The sequence below is a fragment of the Trichosurus vulpecula genome, chromosome 7 (genome assembly GCF_011100635.1).
Source record: "Trichosurus vulpecula isolate mTriVul1 chromosome 7, mTriVul1.pri, whole genome shotgun sequence".
Taxonomy (NCBI): Eukaryota; Metazoa; Chordata; class Mammalia; order Diprotodontia; family Phalangeridae; genus Trichosurus; species Trichosurus vulpecula.
Genome location: NC_050579.1, coordinates 128307118 through 128326000, shown reverse-complemented (window position 1 = coordinate 128326000; position 18883 = coordinate 128307118). Strand labels below are relative to the sequence as shown.

The window sequence follows — 18883 nt, the reverse complement described above, 5'->3', positions numbered from 1 at the left end:
GATCAAGGAGAAAATACTGCAAGCAGCCAGAAACAATTTGAGTATTGTGGAAACCCAATCAGAATAACCCAGGATCTGGCAGCTTCTACATTAAGAGATCGAAGGGCTTGGAATGCGATATTCCGGAGGTCAATGGAGCTAGGATTAAAACCTCGAATCACCTACCCAGCAAAACTGAGTATCATGCTCCAAGGCAAAATATGGATTTTCAATAAAATAGAGGACTTTCAAGCTTTCTCAGTGAAAAGACCAGAACTGAATAGAAAATTTGACTTTCAAACATAAGAATCAAGAGAAGCATGAAAAGGTAATCAAGAAACAGAAATTGCAAGGGACTTACTAAAGTTGAACTGTTTTGTTTACATTCCTACATGGAAAGATGACAAGTATGATTCATGAGACCTCAGTATTAGGGTAGCTGAAGGGAATATGCATATATATATATATATCTTTATGTATATATATAAGTGAATGTGTATGTATGTATATATCTATGTGTATATATATATGTGTGATACAGGGTGAGTTGAAGATGAAGGGAAGATATCTAAAAGAAATAAAATGAAATTAAGGGATGAGAGAGCATCATACTGAGAGAGGGAGATAGGGAGAGATAGAATGGGGCGGATTATCTCGCATAAAGGTGGCAAGAGGAAGCAATTTTGTGGGAGGAGGGGAGAGGGCAGGTGAGGGGGGAATGAGTGAACCTTGCACTCATCAGATTTGGCCTGAGGAGGGAATACCATACATACTCAGTTGTGTATCTTACCCCACAGGAAAGAAGAGGGAGGAAGATAAAAAAAAAATAAAAGGGGGGGAATGATGGAGGGGAGGGCAGATGGGGGTGAAGGTAATCAAAAACAAACACTTTGGAAAGGAGACAGGGTCAAGGGAGAAAATTCAATAAAGTGGGATGGGTTGGGAAGGAGCAAAAGGTAATTAGTCTTTCACAACATGAGTATTGTGGAAGGGTTATACATAATGATACACATGTGGCCTAGGTTGAATTGCTCGACTTCTTAGGGAGGGTGGGTGGGAAGGGAAGAGGGGAGAGAATTTGGAACTCAAAGGTTTAAAATTAGATGTTCAAAAACAGAAAAAAAAGTTTTTGCATGCAATTAAAAAATAAGATACACAGGCAATGGGGCGTAGAAATTTATCTTGCCCTACAAGAAAGGAAGGGAAAAGGGGATGAGAGGGGAGGGGGGTGATAGAGGGGAGGGCTGACTGGGGAACAGGGCAACGAGAATATACGCCATCTTGGAGTGGGGGGGAGGGTAGAAATGGGGAGAAAATTTGTAATTCAAACTATTGTGAAAATCAATGCTGAAAACTAAATATGTCAAATAAATAAATTTAAAAAAATTAAAAAAAATATCTTAAAAAAAAATGAAAGACAAACAACAAGTACAGTCCATCCCAGCCTCAACCTGTTGCAATTATTGAGGAGATATAGCAGGACAGAATATAGTTTGGAGGCAGGCACCACTGGGAAGTCTTATTCCAGCTTGGGTTCATATCTTATAGACAAGTTGGGGAATTCTTTATGCCACACAGAAACTCACCAATGAGGTTAAATGTGGATTTGGATTTCAAATCCTAATTACTTAATCCTAACATCTTGTTCTGCTATTTCCTATACAATGCACATACATGTCATATGTATAGATGTGGGTGTATGTGTGTACATGCTCTGTATATATATATATATACATATATATATATTACATAGGATTAAGTATGTTTATATGTTATGGCTAATGAATATGTGTGTATACTGTCTGTATATAGGGTATACCAAAAGTTTTAGTGTTGTCTTTAGCAATTAAAGGTTAAAACTGCTCAGATTCTTTTGTGACACCCTGTATATGGAGCGGCAGCTTTGACTAGTAGAAGGAAGGCTTGCTTTGTAATTAGGAAGCCCTGAGTTCTGACACATGATCGCTGCTGAGAAAATCTTTTAGCCTCCCCAACAACTCTGTAACACTGCAAGTTACACAGTCGTGGTCAATTTGCTTTGGAGAAAGATGTGTCCACAGTGGAAGTTTCTCACAATTCATTGAATATATGCATATTTATGTCATACATATGTATGTATGTATGTATTCAGAGATTCCAATAAAATCCTCCTCTGATGCCTCAGTGTAAGATGGAAATGACCAAGGGCTCTCAAAGATTCCACCAATGAATCCAAGTACATTCAAGCAGATAGAACCTAAAAAAAACCTTAAAGTAAGAATGCAATAATTGTTTGTATGTTTGTGGTCTGGGGATCAGCTAGCACAGGAAAAAATTCTAAAAACTTATTGAGGAGTGATGCACTAACATGGGCAGCTGACACCTAAGACAGTACAGATTACTGTCTAATGATCAGGAGAAACTGTTAAAAGACACCTACATATGTGTGTGTGTATATGTATTTTGTACATATGTATGTATATTCGTGTGTATATGCCTTCATTGACATTGTAGGCAGTGTGTCCTAAAAGTTAGCACAATTTTAAGCTTTAATACCTACGCAGAGAAGCATATGCAAACATATATATATGTACACATACATATGTATATATATATATGTATTTATTCCTGCATTTGTGTTTGTATACATACATATATGTGTTACCAGTACATTCATTATAATGGTTATTGGAAAAAACTTTCTAGTTCACACCTAACCCCACAGGGATTGTCTCTTTGGGGGTTTTCTGGCACTTCTTTGGCACAGTTCCAGAAAGGTTGTGATACTTTGGGCATTAACTCAGAATTGACAAGTGAAGAAGGAAAAAGTAATAAAAAGTGACCCTCGAACTGAGTTATCCTTTAGTACCTCACCAAACTTTGCAGAGGATCTTGGCAGAGGTACAGAACAAGAAGACTAAAGGGAAATGTCACCAAGCAGAGAAGCAGTGACCCTCTTGGTGCTGATCCTTAGTAGCCTTATTCAAAACTATTTATTTAGCAGTTTTTAGATTAGGGGAAGCAGTTCCACTGATTTAATGGACATATACTGAATTTAACAGAGGATGGGGGGATTTATTGTTTATAGGAAAGAGGGTTAGGAATTAAATATCTATGTAGTGCCTACTCTGCCAGCGAATGTGTTAAGTGTTTGACAAATATCTCAGTGAAATGAATCATTAGCTCATGAAGGATAGAATTTGACTTTGTACAGACATGCATTTTATTTATCTTTTTTTCAGGAATGTTGGAAATGTCAATGATAATTTTCTGTGATTACCAAGAAAAACAAAGATACTTATAAGCTGAAAGAGAAGAATGTTGAGCAGCAGCCATCAATCCCAGCCTGCAGCTGTACAGCTCTGCTATGAGAACATCAATGGGTCCTGCATTAAAACCTCCTACTCCCCAGGACCCAGAGTCATCCTCTACCTGGCCTTTGGCTGTGGAGTTGTCCTGGCAGTCTTGGGAAACCTCTTGGTCATGATTTCAATCCTTCACTTCAGGCAGCTGCACTCTCCAGCCAATTTTCTCATTGCCTCCTTGGCTTGTGCTGACTTTTTGGTGGGAGCCGCTGTGATGCCCTTCAGCATGGTGAGGTCGGTGGAGAGTTGCTGGTATTTTGGGGAGAGTTATTGTAAATTTCACTCTTGTTTTGATTTCTCATTTTGTTATTCTTCCATTTTTCACTTGTGCTTCATCTCCATTGATAGATACATTGCTGTCACTGACCCTCTGGTCTATCCAACCAAATTCACTCTGTCAGTTTCAGGAATATGCATTGCATTTTCTTGGCTCCTTGCCACTGTATTTAGTTTTTCACTTCTTTATACGGGGGTCAATGACGATGGGCTGGAGGAGTTAGTAAGTGCCCTCACCTGTGTGGGAGGCTGTCAGATTGCTGTGAATCAAACCTGGGTACTGATAGACTTTCTCTTGTTCTTCATTCCCACTCTGGTCATGGTCACTCTTTATTGTAAGATCTTTCTGGTAGCTAAACAACAGGCTAGAAAGATAGAAAGTATGAACAGCAAAACAGAGTCCTCCTCAGAGAGTTATAAAGCTAGAGTGTCCAAGAGGGAGAGAAAAGCAGCCAAAACTCTGGGCATTGCAGTGATTGCATTTCTGATTTCATGGTTCCCATACATTATTGAATCGATAATTGATGCATTTCTAGGGTTCATCACTCCAACCTATATTTATGAAATTTTAGCTTGGTTTGCCTATTATAACTCAGCTATGAACCCTTTGATTTATGCTTTCTTTTACCCTTGGTTTAGAAGAGCAATTAAACTGATTGTCACTGGGAAGATCTTCAGAGGTCACTCTTCAACAATAGATTTGTTTTCTGAACAAGTTAAGGTTTTAGACTGAAGAAGCTAAAATATGGGACAAGGTGTAAAAAAAGGAACAGGTAAATTATTTTGAGATGAAAGTGTGCTTTATTCAGTCTCAATCCCAAATCCAGGGCTGATGTTTAATAAAATTTATTTACCTTGCCAAATTGCTCATGTTTACCAGCTGTTTTCAAAGTTGCTTTCCTGTTCCTCTCTTCTCTCATTTGACATTTGTTTTTGTTCATTGTTGCTCTCTTGGACCAAGAAGTAAAAGGATTTTTTTTCTAATGAATATGTTATAATTTTATCTAAACCCCTACCTCTGTTAGCCTTTCCTTTGCAGTAGATAAGGAACCTGTTTTGCTTCTTCTGTCTGCTTCCAAGATCATCTCTGATATCTTTCCTTCCTTTTAAAAAGTTTTTCAAAAAAATTTTCACTTATAATAAATTTGAATAATTTTCTATCTTGTAGTTAACAATTGTGGTTATTAGAATCAGTGGATCTGAAAAGTTTTGAGTTGTATACTGGATTATAGAATATTGTTGCTGTTGTGTTCTTTGTATTTTCTTTCTTTTCTTTTTAAAAGAAAGTGAAATGGGGGATCAATTTCACCATCAGCCAATAATGAAACTGAGCCTTCCAGTGAAGAGAGTTCATACAATAACAGAGGTTTTCTGCAGCCAAAGTCCTTGGCTTTCTTTATATTCTAGACAAGGAGAGAACTTAGTCCTAGGCAGGGTTTATTTGTTGTTGTTTTTTTTTGTAAGTGCATTTTACCATTGTTTCTTATAACATTACTTCATTAATAAAAATACTCACAACATTTTTATAGTATACATACCAGGCACTGTGCTAAGTGCTTTACAAATGTTTTGTTCTTTGCTTTTCACAATAACCTTGAGGAGTAGGTGCTATTATTATCCTCAATTTACAGTTGAGGAAACTGAGGCAAACAGAGGTGAAGTGACTTGACCAGGATTACAAATGTCTGAAGCTGGATTTGAATTCAAATCTTCCTGACTTAAGGCCCATAATTGTATCCAGTACACCAAGTAGCTGCCTTATTAGCAACAATGTATTTCAATAATGTAACATTACCAAACCAGCATTTCCAATAGAATCTAATTTTCTTTTAGCACTTTTTGCTCATGCCATTAATATAAGAGGCTTCTTTTATCACCTAAAAAAGTCATGAAATTAATATGGGTCAACACTGATTTTAGGTTGTTGTTCAGTTGGGTCCAACTATTCTTGATCCATTTTGGGTTTTTCTTGGCAAAGATGCTGGAGTGGTTTGCCATTTCCTTCTCTAGCTCATTTTACAGATGAGGAATTAAGGCATAAAGGGTTAAGAGACTTAACCAAAGTCTCCCAGCTAGTTAAAGGTATGAGGCCAGATTTGAACTCATGAAGATGAGTCTTCCTGAATCAAGGACTAGCACTCTATCCACTGTGCCACCTAGCTGCCCCAATTTTAGGCTGCAATTAGAAATTATACACATGTATATGAATACACACACATAATACATATATGTATATATACATATACATATATACACACACACATATATACATACATGTATATACATACATATATAATGCTATTGCCTACCACATGGTATCAAATATGTTGCAACTATACTTTTTGTTACTACTTGCTATATAATTATCCATTCCATGGAATTAAGTAAATAGTACAGGAAATTTTAAAAGAGATTTTGGATGCATTTATTTTAAATCTTTAGGTACTAAATTAGAGATGTATAGAAAAAAATGTTGAAATGTTTTAACAATTTTTTTGTGTATTTCAATTTACAGCAGACCTCTTAGAAAACATGATTCTTTTTGTTTTGTGTTTTGTGAGTTGAATATTAAAATGTGAGAGAAACTGTGTCTTTCTTATAACTTAACATTTTGCCTCACATAAGTTTTGGATTCTCATGGTGGGAATCAGACCCTATATCTTGTAGGCCTGGGCTTCCACTAGAGCACAGATTGTTTATAGAGGGTCTTGCCTATGGTTCTGGAGAAATTGGGAAGTTTCTTACCCTTTGTTGTTCAACATTTGAGGATAGTTTAGTAAGGGGTCAGAGGATGCTTTCAGTCTTCATTGTACTTTCTTGATTGTATAAAATCATTGTGGGCTGGTTGTATACCCCAGTTGTATATTCGCAGTGGGTATAGAAGAATTTTACACCTTAGATTTTTCACAACACTTTTCTAACTGGAATTTTCCTAGAAAGAGGTAATCTAGTTCAGTGCTATTATAGTGGGTAAAGGGCTCATCTATCAGGAGTGTCATTCACTATAGTCTCAGCTTCTATGGAGAAACCTGAGACAATCCACATTTTTGTTAGAAAGTCCAATATATATATATATATATTGGACTATATATATACACACACACACATTACACAGTTTTAGGGAAAATGAAGGAAAACACAGACATTAGAATGGCATATGGAGGATCTTAGATTTAATACTAGACAGAACCTTAGCAGACATCCAATCTAAGGCACTGATTTTACAATGAGGAAATGTATCAGTAATTAAGGTGGGAATTTTACTGTTTTCTCTTTTGGAGCACTTATTTAATCAAGTGCCCTTGATGAGTCTGGCCTTTGTTTCTTTGATTAAATCAGGATTCTTTGATGACTTGCTTTCCTCAAGGGAAAGTCTAGTTTACATGGGTTTGAGGCACATGTTTGTGACACCAGAAGCTTTTAGGCCCTGTTGGTTTGAGTCCCATGTTTGTGAAGCCCTTTGACCCTGAACAGGGTATATAAACTCAGAGGTTGGCATTTTTCCCAGAGTTGTGTGGGGTGGGGTCTCACTCACTGGAAGAGTGGCCTGTGACTCTGGGCAAGCTGATGTAACTGCCCCCTGGCTTTGATAACCCATACCCATTGGTTCTTCTCTGGTAACTGTGAATTGTGATTTGAATCAGACAAGGTCTGTCTGTTGATGTTTGTAATTTCTATTTGCATTTGTTCTGAAGTTCAAGGTGCTGGCTTTTCCTCCTGAACTAAGTGAGTTATATATGTAGGTTGGATGAAAGTGAGATTGTTAACCCCTTAAAGTTACTTTCCTTACTAAAGCAGATCAAAGAACCTGTGCCGGCAGCTCTTGTTGCAAGTCTTGTTGGGTCTTATGCCTCAACAGCTGCTGCTAGCCAAATTGTTGCTACAGGAAACTAAGGGTTAGAGAGGTTAAGTGACTTCTCTGGAGTCACACAGCCGTCAAATGTCTATGTGAGAATTTGAACTCAAGTCTTCCAATTCCACATCCAGAATCCTATAGGCTTTGCCACTAAGTTGTCTAATGTCTCCAGTGTCTGAAGAATAGGCTCAGATTACAAAAGCTTCATTCCCAAATTGATGTTTTTGAAGTCTTCCCATCCAAGTTGTTTATACTATACTATGTGGGGCTGGTTCCTTTGCTGATAACACTGAGGCTAAGAAGTCCCCTGCATCTTTATTGGAGGTAAAGTATTTAGTATATCCCTATTTTTCATGAAAAAAAATCCAAAGTATCTATTTCCTGGGCCATAAAATCACTGTGTTCCTCCCCAATCTTTCCCCCATTTTGGCTTTCTTGGAGGGTCATCTCCAGTTGTCTTGATCTGTATCTGGCCACTGGACTGAGGTGACTCCAGAGGAGACAGTGAGGCTGGCGACTTTGCACAACCCACACTCACTTAAATCCAATTAACTTGCAAGTCATGGCATCACCTCCATCATGTCATGGTCCTCTTTGAGAACAAAGGACAAACAACGGCAGCCAGAAGTAAAGTAGGGAGCCAGGATTTTAAAAAAGTACTTTATTGGGGCCACAATACTCTGGCTTGTTGCCAGTTACTCAAATTCCGACATACCCTGGTAATACAGGATTTCATATTCTGAAGCTTCTCTATCTCCTCCCATGATACTCATATTCATAAAATTCACTCCATTTTCCTCTCCCCTAAATGTCACATGTCACTTCAAATTCCCAGAATTCCAAATTTGTTGAGTATATAAATTCAGTTTTAACCTAAAGGGGTCTCAGGTTTTTTTCATATCAAACAAGGAAAATCCTCAAGATAAACTCTAAGATACCTTAAAACTAAATCTTCTTTAGATGCACTTGACATTCCTGATGTCTCTTTGGAGATGGTATCCTTATTGGTGTCCAGTGAATACAGCTGAGTTTCTATTTCAAAATCTGGTCCATTTTCTCTTGTATTTCTTCAGATAAAATGATTATAAAAATAATATAGCAATACAGTACTAAATGGGAGCAGCCAGATGGTGCACTGGATGGAATACCAGGCCTAGAGTCAGGAAGACTCATCTTCCTAAGTTCAAATCTGGTCTCAGACTCTTGCTAGCTGGGTGACCCTGGGCAAGTCATTTAACCCTGTTTCCTTCAATTTCCTCATCTGTAAAATGAGCTGAAGAAAGAAATGGGAAACTACTCTAGTATGTTTGCCAAGCAAACCCCAAATGGAATCACAGAGTCAGACATGACTGAAGAAAAAAAGCCTGAACAATGCCAAATGATAAGGCAGAAGCTAACAAGGCCATTTCTAAATACTTTCAAGGTAACTGAGTTGTCTACTACAAAGCTTCCCTCTTTACTTGACTCAGTCTTTTGCTGGTTAAGCTGGAAAGTTTAAGCACTTAACTATTATGTGATATTGACTCTCAGAAGGGCAACTTTCCTCAGAGGTCATTGTGCCCTAGTGTCTTATTTATTGAAATGAATGAAAAGGAAATGTGATCTAGGCATGACAAAAGACTCCACAGACACTGATAGTTTCTTAACCCCCCCCCACAACATTGAGTATTCACATAGTCCAATCTGTTTCATTGTGAAAATAAGGAAATAGAGTTTCAGAGAGATTAGGTGACTTGTCTAAGGTCATAGTAAGTGGTATAAAAAGGGATAGAAACAGGTCCTTTAATGCCAAAGGCCATGTCCTGCCATTCTACCACATGACACCATGTCCTCTTTTCTATGATCAGTGGCACCATAGTGTGAAGTCTTGACTCACCCACTAATTGGATTTAAGGGAAGGAAAGTTGCTCAAAGTATTCAGTCACACTCTGTCTTTCAGAGTCATGGAAGTCCAGTGGCAAGATAAAAGTAGTGACAACTTGTGATGACCCAGGATACAGTGCATGACCTTGGAATCTTTGATGTCTGACTAAGCTCTAAGCCCTCCACAGTGTACACTTCTGCCACCTTCTTGGCTGTTGGAACAAATTGTTTTCATCCACACATTCCTCACCAGTAAAGTCTTCACATACTTGGGGGTAAATATCTCCCAACTCACCAATAGGTTTGAGGCCTATTGGTTACCTTCAACATGGTTTAGCCCATCGGCCAAGACATTGAGGCAATGTGGTGTAGTGGAAAGAAAAGTGAACTTGGGAGTTTATAGATCTGAGTTCAAATACCAGTTCTAGCACTTATAAGCTTTTTCATTTTGAGAAATTCACATCACTTCTCTTTATCTGTTTCCTTACATGTAAAATCAGGAGGCTGAATGTGATGAATTCCAAAGTATCCTAATATCTATGATCTTCTAAATAAGAGGTTCCCAAACTTATTTGGCCTAGTGCCCCCTTTTAAAAACATCACTTAGTGCCCCTGGAAACCTACTTTCTTTAATTTATAACAGGTTTTATTTGAAATTTGCTTCATTTCAAAAAACGTAAAGTATTTCTTTTTAAAAATGATGCATCTTAAATTTGATAATTTGTTGGAAATTTGTGGGTTTTTTCCTGCATTGAAATTTTGATGACACGATATTGTGTCATATGACTGTATACTATTGTATTGTAAACATGTCATTACATGCACATATTCCTACTGATGCATGCTGGACCTCCCCACAATGCACAAATCTCATCTACCAACACTTGCTTGTTAAGACCTGTCAGAAGACTTGAGCACTCATAGGTTATAACCTGCATTTTACGTGTTTATTTGGGGAAAAAATATAATCACTATGACTTTAACTGTTACATAACAGATGAAACATGTATGGTTTTTCAAAATTTTCTTATCTTCTCTTTTGTCCTTATGCTTCCACCACACCCTTATCTCTATTCAATGCCTCCTAGTTGTACCTGAGGCTACTACCACCCCTCTGGATCATTCCAGTACCCTCCAGGGGGCAATATTACTAAATTTGGGAACCTATACACAAAGTAAATACAGTGTACTTTTATAGGGCAGGAGGCACTTACAACTGGGAGAAATTAGGAAAGATTTTATGTCAGAGGTGGTGCTTAAGATAAATTTTAAAGAAGTTGGGGATTCTAAGAGGTGTACCAACAATGTTAGTAGTAGCTGATATGGACATGTAAAGCCAATAACACCAGCACACAGGAGGGGTGTTAGCACAGGTTCTTTGATCTGCTTTTTTAAAGAAAGCAACTTTAAGGGGTTTACAATTTCACTTTAATTAAACATACATATGTCATTCACTTAGTTCAGGGGGAAAAATCAGTACCCTGACCTTCAGAGCAAACAGAAACAGAAATTACAAGTAGAAATTATAAAAACAGTGCAAATAACACAAATCAGCAGGTAGGGCTCCTAATTGTCTGTCCATAGCAATACATACATAGTTACTAGAGAGAGAAGCATCAGCATCTGGGTTTTCAAAGCTGGGGTGCTCCTTAATGGCTACCCAGAGTCTCGTCTGGCCAAATCACAGGAACACTCTTCCAATGAGTGAGTGCCAAAGCAAAATGCTAACCTCAGAGTATATATACTGTTTCGAGTCAAGGATTCTTGATTCAACCAAAGAGTCTTCATTCAAACAAATGTAAGACTCAATCAAAGGCACTTGATGGCCTTAGTGCTGAGAAGCACTCCAAAATAAAAAACAGCAAAAATCCCACTTATCTTGCCATTACATTCCACTCCTCCAGGATCCTTAGCCTTACAATCTAAATGGCCATGGATCCTGTAACAAACAGAGGCACTATATTTTGTGATCCCATCACAAAATAACTTATTAGTAAGGTGACCACATAACCTTAAATAAAACATATCATTCAGTATATCCTATAGCATTTCTCAGGATACCCATACAGCAAAAAACTAAACCATAATGATCATATCAACATCCTTGAGCAAAACATCATTCAGTAGCACTCGCCAAAATACTTGTTTATATAAGCAGGGGTACCCAGTCCAGTGTCTTTCCTAACACAACATATCATCCTTAAGGGGTAGCAGAAAAATACAAATACAATCTACCCCAGGCGACAGCAAATTACAATCTCTTCAGTAAATACAGAGTGTGCAAGTAAAGTCATTCTTGAAGGTGTGTCCTTATCTCCAAACTGCCATTTCAAGGTTCCTCCTGACACTCTCAGGTTCAGGCATGCTTTAATGAGCAAAATCCCAACAAAAATTTAAAAAGTCCAGATAACATTCTCTTGGAGGTACATCCTCCCCACACTGTTCCAAGTCCCTCTTCTAAGTCCTGAGGGGAAGCTGAGCAACAAAGCCAACAGGGTGGGGTCCTTGGGGGTCCATGGGACTTCCCCCCACCCACCATAGACAACTCCCCCCACTAGGTGTCAAACCATCCCAGGGGCATGCAACAGAAAAGCAAACAGCACTTTGCTGCAAAGTTTCTATCTTGCTCCAGAACTGAATTGTGAACTCCTAGTTTCCTTCTTCTCCCCCAGGAGCCAGCAACTCTTGGCTTGTGCCTGAGTCCTGATGCAGGCAACTCTCCATTCTGGGTCTCACCCCACCAAGGTTGGTTTGCAGGCAGCTCTCTGCTCATGTTCCAGGGCTCCATTCCAAGCTCTTCCTGCCCTGGTCTAGCTTCCTGAATATAATACCCTTTCATGGCATTCACCCCTTCAGCACAGTCTGGAGTTGGGCTAATCTACTCTAGCCCTGGCTCTGGCCATTCCCACCTCCCCCAAGCCTCTGCTTGTTTTCCTCCCACAGCCACTGCTCTGGACTTTCTTCTCTGGAGTGCTAGTGGGGGAGGGAGGGAGCAGGAGGGGTTATCTCCCAGAAACCCTGCTCTAGGCACCTGTGAAATGATTCCCATCACTGCTACTTGCCTGTTTTCCCTCAGGCCCCTGCTGCTTCTGTGGCTCCACAGAAGTATAGCTGCCACAAGTATAAAGAGCACCCCAATAACTGGGAAACATCCAACCACTATACCAGTCTCCCTCCCTCCCCGATCCTATACATTCCTTTTAATTTGTAGATCCTGCTATGTCAATTTGTAATACCGCTGCTGCTTGCTGCTGCTGTGGATATATAAGGGCTGTAATGGCAGCACACAAGAGAGCTGCTAGGACAAGTTCTTTGATCTGCTTTTCTAAGGAAACCAACTTTAAGGGGTTTACAGTCTCTCTTTAAGTAAACATACATATATCATTCACTTAGTTCAGGGGGAAAAGTTAGTACCCTGAACTTCATAGAAAACACAAATAGAAATTATAAGCAGAAATGATAAAAAGAGACCAAATAACACTAATCAGCAGATAGGGCTTCTAAGTGTCTAACTAACTGTCTGGTAACATACATAGTTACCAGAGAGAGAAGCACCAACATTTAGGTTTTCAAACCTGGGGAACTCCTTAATGGCTACCCAGAGTTTCGTCTGGCCAAATCGAAGGAACACTTTTCCAATGAGTGAGTGCCAAAGCAAAATGCTAACCTCAGAGTATATATACAGTTTCCAGTCAAGGATTCTTGATTCAATCAAAGACCCTTGATTCAAACAAAGGCAAGACTCAATCAAAGGCACTTGATTGCCTTAGTGCTAAGAAGCTCTCCAAAAGAAAAAAAAAAACAGCAAAAAGCCCCACTTTCCTTGGCAATACAACTAGCTATGCAATCCTGGGCAAGTCACGTAACCCCTATTTGCCTCAGTTCTTCTTCTGTAGAATGGGTACACACTGGAGAAGGAAATGGAAAACAACTCCAGTAGAATTGGACACAACCAAATGACTGAACAATATTCCAGGGACTGTGGTAAGCCCTGAGGATACACAGAAAGGCAAAAATCAGCTAAGGAACCTACAATCTAATGAGGGACACAACATGTAAATATTTGAGTACAAACAAATTGTAGGCAGAATAAATTTGAGGTAGTCTCAGAGGGAAGGCACTAAGATTAAGAAAGAATGGTAAAAGTTTCTTAAGAAAAGGAGAAGGGAGGGGTGGTCTTAATTGAACCTTGATGGAAGCCAGGGAAGTGGGGAATCAAAGATGAGGAGGAAGAACATTCAGGCATGGGGAAGAGATAGTGAAAACACTCAAAGCTGGGTATAGGAGGAACAGCAAGAAAGCTAGTGCCACTGAATCTCAGATGACATTGAAGGGAGTAAGTTATAAGGAGACTGGCAAGTTTATAAGGAGACAAGTTCTTTAGAAACAAACAGTGGGTGTTCTAGTTCACCTAGAAGTAACAAGAAACCACTGGAGTTCATAGAATAAGGGGATGCTATGAACAAATGTGTGCTTTGAAAGATGTATTTGACAGCTGAGCAGAGAATGGATTAGAGTGGAGTGTGTTGTTCTGTAGCACTACCATCTCAGAGGAAAATCACATCAAAAAGTCAGAAGTAGAGAACTGAAGTCAAAGAAAAATTAAAAGAAAAATGAGTGGAAAAGAGAAGAAAGTATCACAGGGCATGGATATTTCTAAAATCCATCAAAGATAAAAAGGGTTAGAGTAAATGGCTTAGAGGCATCTAGTTCAAGGTTTATACATGGTAGAAGAGAAAACTGAGGTGAAGTGGATATGCCTTGCTCAAGTGGCATTGCTGGGATTTGAACCAATGATTCTTCCTGTAGTACTATAATTTATTCACTCAAGCACAGGAGCCTGATCCACAGCTCTTTCTCTGACCTAGGGAAAAAGATCCAGGACTCTCTCATTTTCAGCTTCATATATCTACTTTCCCCTGTGGAAAATGTTCTGAGAGTAAAGATTTACACAGAAATTAAAATTTGGAGCTATGCCCAAAGAGCTATAAAGCTATAAAACTCTTTGATCCAGCAATAGCACTTTGAGCATTGTATCCTGAAGAGATCATAAAAATGGGAAAAGAACCCACATGTACAGAAATATTTATAGCAGTTTTTTTTGTGGTGGCCAAAAACTGGAAATTGAGGGGATGCCCATCAATTGGGGAATGACTGAATAAGTTGTGCTATATGAATATAATGGAACACTATTTTTCTGTAAGAAATGATGAGCAGACGGACTTCAGAAAAACCTGGAAAGATTCGCATGAATCGATGCTGAGTGAAGTGAGCAGAACCAGGAAAACATTGTACACAGTAACAGCAACATTGTGCAATGACCAACATTGATAGACTTAGCTCTTCTCAGCAATACAATGGACTAAGATAATTCCAAAAGACTCATGATGGAAAATGCTATCCACATCCAGAGAAAGAACTATGGAGTCTGGAGTCTGAGTGCAGATCAAAGCACATTATTCTCTCTCTCTCTCTCTCTCTCTCTCTCTCTCTCTCTCTCTCTCTCTCTCTCTCTCTCTCTCTCTCTCTCTCTCTCTCTCCCTCTCTCTCTCTCTCTCTCTCTCTCTCTCTCTCTCTCTCTCTCCCCTCTCACCTTCCCTCCCCTCCCCTCTTGTTTTTTTTTTCTTTCTCATGGATTTTCCCTTTGGTTCTAATTCTTCTTTACAACATGACTAATGTATCATCTTTAATATGATTGTATATGTAGAGCCTATATCAGATTGCACACCATCTTACAGACGGTAGAGGGGACGGAGGAGAAGAAAATTTAAAACTCAAAATCTTATTAAAATGAAAGTTGATAACTAAACCTAACTAACTAAACAAATGTTTTTTTTTAAATAAAAACATTATTTAGAGCACTAGAATAAAAACTAGGTGGATCAGTGGATAGAATACCGGACTTAAGACTTGAGATTGATTGCTGCCTCATACACTTTTGGCTGTGTCACCAGTAACCCACCCTCCCAGCCTCAGTATCCCCATCTGTAAAATGGAGACAATAGCATCTATTTCACAGTATTGTTCTGAAGTTCTTAGCAAACCTTAAAGTGATATGCTCAGTATTATATTTAAATGTGTGTGTGTGTGTGTGTATATATATATATATATATATATATGTAATACTCATCATTCCCCATCAGATAATGAAATCCATGAAATGTAATACATGTGAATTGATGTGCATATATTATAAAATCAAATGGATGAGAGATTTCCTATAGCAGTTTTTCTGATGAGTGAAAAAAAGTTTCTCCAGTTCACAATTCACACTATAAAGATTTGATCTTGGAGGGTTTGAGGGGACGGAATTTCTTTGGCTAACTTCCTAAATGCTTCCAGGGTGCTTTGGGAATTAACTGTTAACTAATACCATGAGAGAGACCACTGGAATAAAAGCTGACCTTTGAGCTTGGTAATCACATCATGTCACTCCTCTTGACAAAGAGAAACTCCTCAGAACTAAAGAACAATTTACTAGAGAGAAATTTTCTTAGATAAGCAGCTAAGGCATTTACATGTGTTCATAGAAATCTTTAGTAGATTTCCTGAGATTATTCATTGAATTGCTTTGAGATCAGCTGCAAAAGTGTTTCTGAGTTACATCTTCTGAACATGAAAGAGAAGATTTGTAATTTGTAATATCAACAGAAAAGATTCATAATTAATTAATGTTAGGAACTGGCAGATTTTATAAGACGTTAATTCAATGTATCTTTCATTGTAAGGAAAGAATTAGATGTTTCAATAACATCCAAAATACACAGGCTAATGAAAATTTTTCAAGGATCAGAAGAAGACTTATGATCAGCTAAATAACAGGCTAGCAAGATTGAAAACACAAGTATCAAAGGGGAATCTTCATCCTCAGAGAGTTACAAAGCCAGAGTGTCCAAGAGGCAGAGAAAAGCAGCAAAAACACTATGCATTGCAGTGAATGCATCTGCAATTTCATGGTTCCCCTATTTTATTGAAACAATAATTGATGCTTCCCTAGGGTTCATTACCCCAGCCTATATTTATAAAATTTTAGTTTGGTTTGCTTATTTTAACTCAGTCATAAACCCTCTGATTTATGCTTCTTTTTATCCTTGTTTTTTTATAATTAAGATTTTTTAATTTTAGTTTACAATGCTCAGTTCCACATAATTTTGAGTTCCAGATTTTCTTCTCCCCTCCTCCCCCGCTCCCTCCACAACACGGCATGGAATCTGATATATCTTCTACATATAACTTCACACTGAATTTATTTACACAATAACCAATTTGAAAAGAAGAATTATGACCGATGAAATGGATCAGGAGAAAGAAGAAACAAAACCAAAAAAAAAACCAAACAAACAAAAGAGAAAAAAACAAAGGAAAAACAAAAAAAAGAGGGAGCAAACAGTGTGCCTCATTCTGCATTCATACTTCATAGTTCTTTCTCTGCATGTAGATAGCTCCCTCTATCATGACTCCTTTGGAGTTGTCCTTGCACCTTGCATTGCTGAGAAGTGCAAAGTCTATTAGGGTTGGTTGTCACAGAATCCATATATCTGTTGTGTATAATGTTCTCCTGGTTCTGCTCTGCTCACTCAGCATTATATCGTGTAGGTTTTTCCATGTTATTATGAAGTCCATATCATCCCCATTTCTTATCGCACAATAGTATTCCATTACCTTCATATACCACAACCTATTTAGCCATTCCCCAATTGATGGGCATCCCCTTGATTTCCAATTCTTTGCTACTACAAAAAGTGCTGCTATAAATATTTTTGTACACACGGGTCCTTTTCCCACTTGTGTGATCTCTTTGGGATACAACCCTAGAAGTGGTATTGCTGGGTCAAAGGGTATGAACATGTTTATAGCCCTTTGGGCATAGTTCCAAATTGCTCTCCAGAATGGCTGGATCAGTTCACAACTAAACCAGCAATGTAACAGTGTTCAAATTTTCCCACATCCTCCCCAGCATTTATCATTTTCCTGTTTTGTCATTTTAGCCAATCTGACAGGAGAGATGTGGTACCTAAGAGTTGTTTGGATTTGCATTTCTCTAATCACTAGTGATTTCGAGCATTTTTTCAAATGCCTATAGATATCTTTAATTTCTTCCTCTGAAAACTGTCTGTTCATATTCTTTGACCATTTCTCAGTTGGGGAATGACTTGTATTCCTATAAATTTGACTCAGTGCTCTGTATAATTTAGAGATGAGGCCTTTATGAGAGATACTGGTTGTAAAGATTTTCTCCCAATTTTCTGCTTCTCTCCTAATCTTTGTTGCGTTGGATTTTTTTGTACAAAAACATTTCAATTTAACATAATCAAAATTATCCATTTTGCATTTTCTAATGCTCTCTATCTCTTGTTGTGTCATGAATTCTTTGCCTTTCCATAAATCTGATAGGTAAAGTATTCTTTGCTTTCCCAAATTGCTTATAGTATCAGCCTTTATTACTAAATCATGAACCCATTTTAACTTTATTTTGGTATATGGTGTAAGATATTGGTCTATGCCCAGTTCCTGCCCTACCATTTTCCAGTTTTCCAAGCAGTTTTGTGAAATAGTGATTTCTTAGCCCAGAAGCTGGATTCTTTGGGTTTATCAGAGAGGAGATTGCATAGTCATTGAGTACTGCGTCTTGTGTACATATCCTATTCCACAGATCCACAGCTCTGTTTCTTAGCCAGTACCGGGTAGTTTTGATGACTACTGCTTTATAGTACAGTTTAATATCTGGAATGGCTAGGCCACCTTCCCTATCATTTCTTTTCATTAATACCCTAGATATTGTAGACCTCTTGTTCTTCCAGATGAATTTTGTTATTATTTTATCCAGCTCTGTAAAATAATTTTTGTAGGTCAATTGGTATGTCACTGAATAGATAAATTAATTTAGGTAAAACTGTCATTTTTATTATATCAGCACAGCCTAACCTTGAGCAACTGATATTTTTCCATTTATTTAGATCTAACTTTATTCACGTGAAAAGTGTTTAATAATTATGCTCATATAAGCCCTGGGTTTGTCTTGGCAGATAGACTCCCAAATATTTTATAGTGTCTACAATAACTTGGAATGGAATTTCTCTTTCTGTCTCTTGCTGTTGGGCTTTGTTAGTAATGTATAGGAATTCCTAGGATTTATGTGGGTTTGTTTTATACCCTGCAGCTTTGCTAAAGTTGTTTATTATTTCAAGTAGTTTTTTACTTGATTCTCTAGGATTCTCTAAGTAAATCATCATACCATCTGCCAAAAGTGATAATTTACTTTCTTCTTTGCCTATTCTAATTCCTTCAATTTCTTTTTCTTCTCTTATTGCTACAGCTAATATTTCTAGTACCAAATTGAATAGTAGGGGTGATAATGGGCATCCTTGTTTCACCCCTGATCTTATTGGGAATGCATCTAGCCCCCATCACAAATAATGCTTGTTGATGGTTTTAGGTAGATGCTATTTATAATTTTAAGGAAGTTCCATTTATTCCCATGCTTTCTAGTGTTTTTAATAGGAATGGGTGTTGTAAAAGGCTTTTTCTGCATCTGTTGAGATGATCATATGGTTTCTGCTAGTTT

General features: G+C 38.0%; 1 protein-coding gene across 1 annotated transcript; it reads left to right on the top strand.

The window, feature by feature from the left end:
* The first annotated feature begins 3276 nt into the window (after nt 1–3276).
* LOC118858139 (trace amine-associated receptor 7a-like) lies at nt 3277–4332 on the top strand. Its single transcript, XM_036768597.1, has one exon. The coding sequence runs from the start codon at nt 3277–3279 to the stop codon at nt 4330–4332; it is 1056 nt and encodes a 351-aa protein (XP_036624492.1).
* The last annotated feature ends 14551 nt before the right edge of the window (nt 4333–18883 follow it).

Coding starts and splice junctions, on each gene's coding strand:
- LOC118858139 (XM_036768597.1), top strand. CDS start 3,277: ATGTTGAGCAGCAGCCATCAATCCCAGCCTGCAGCTGTACAGCTCTGC.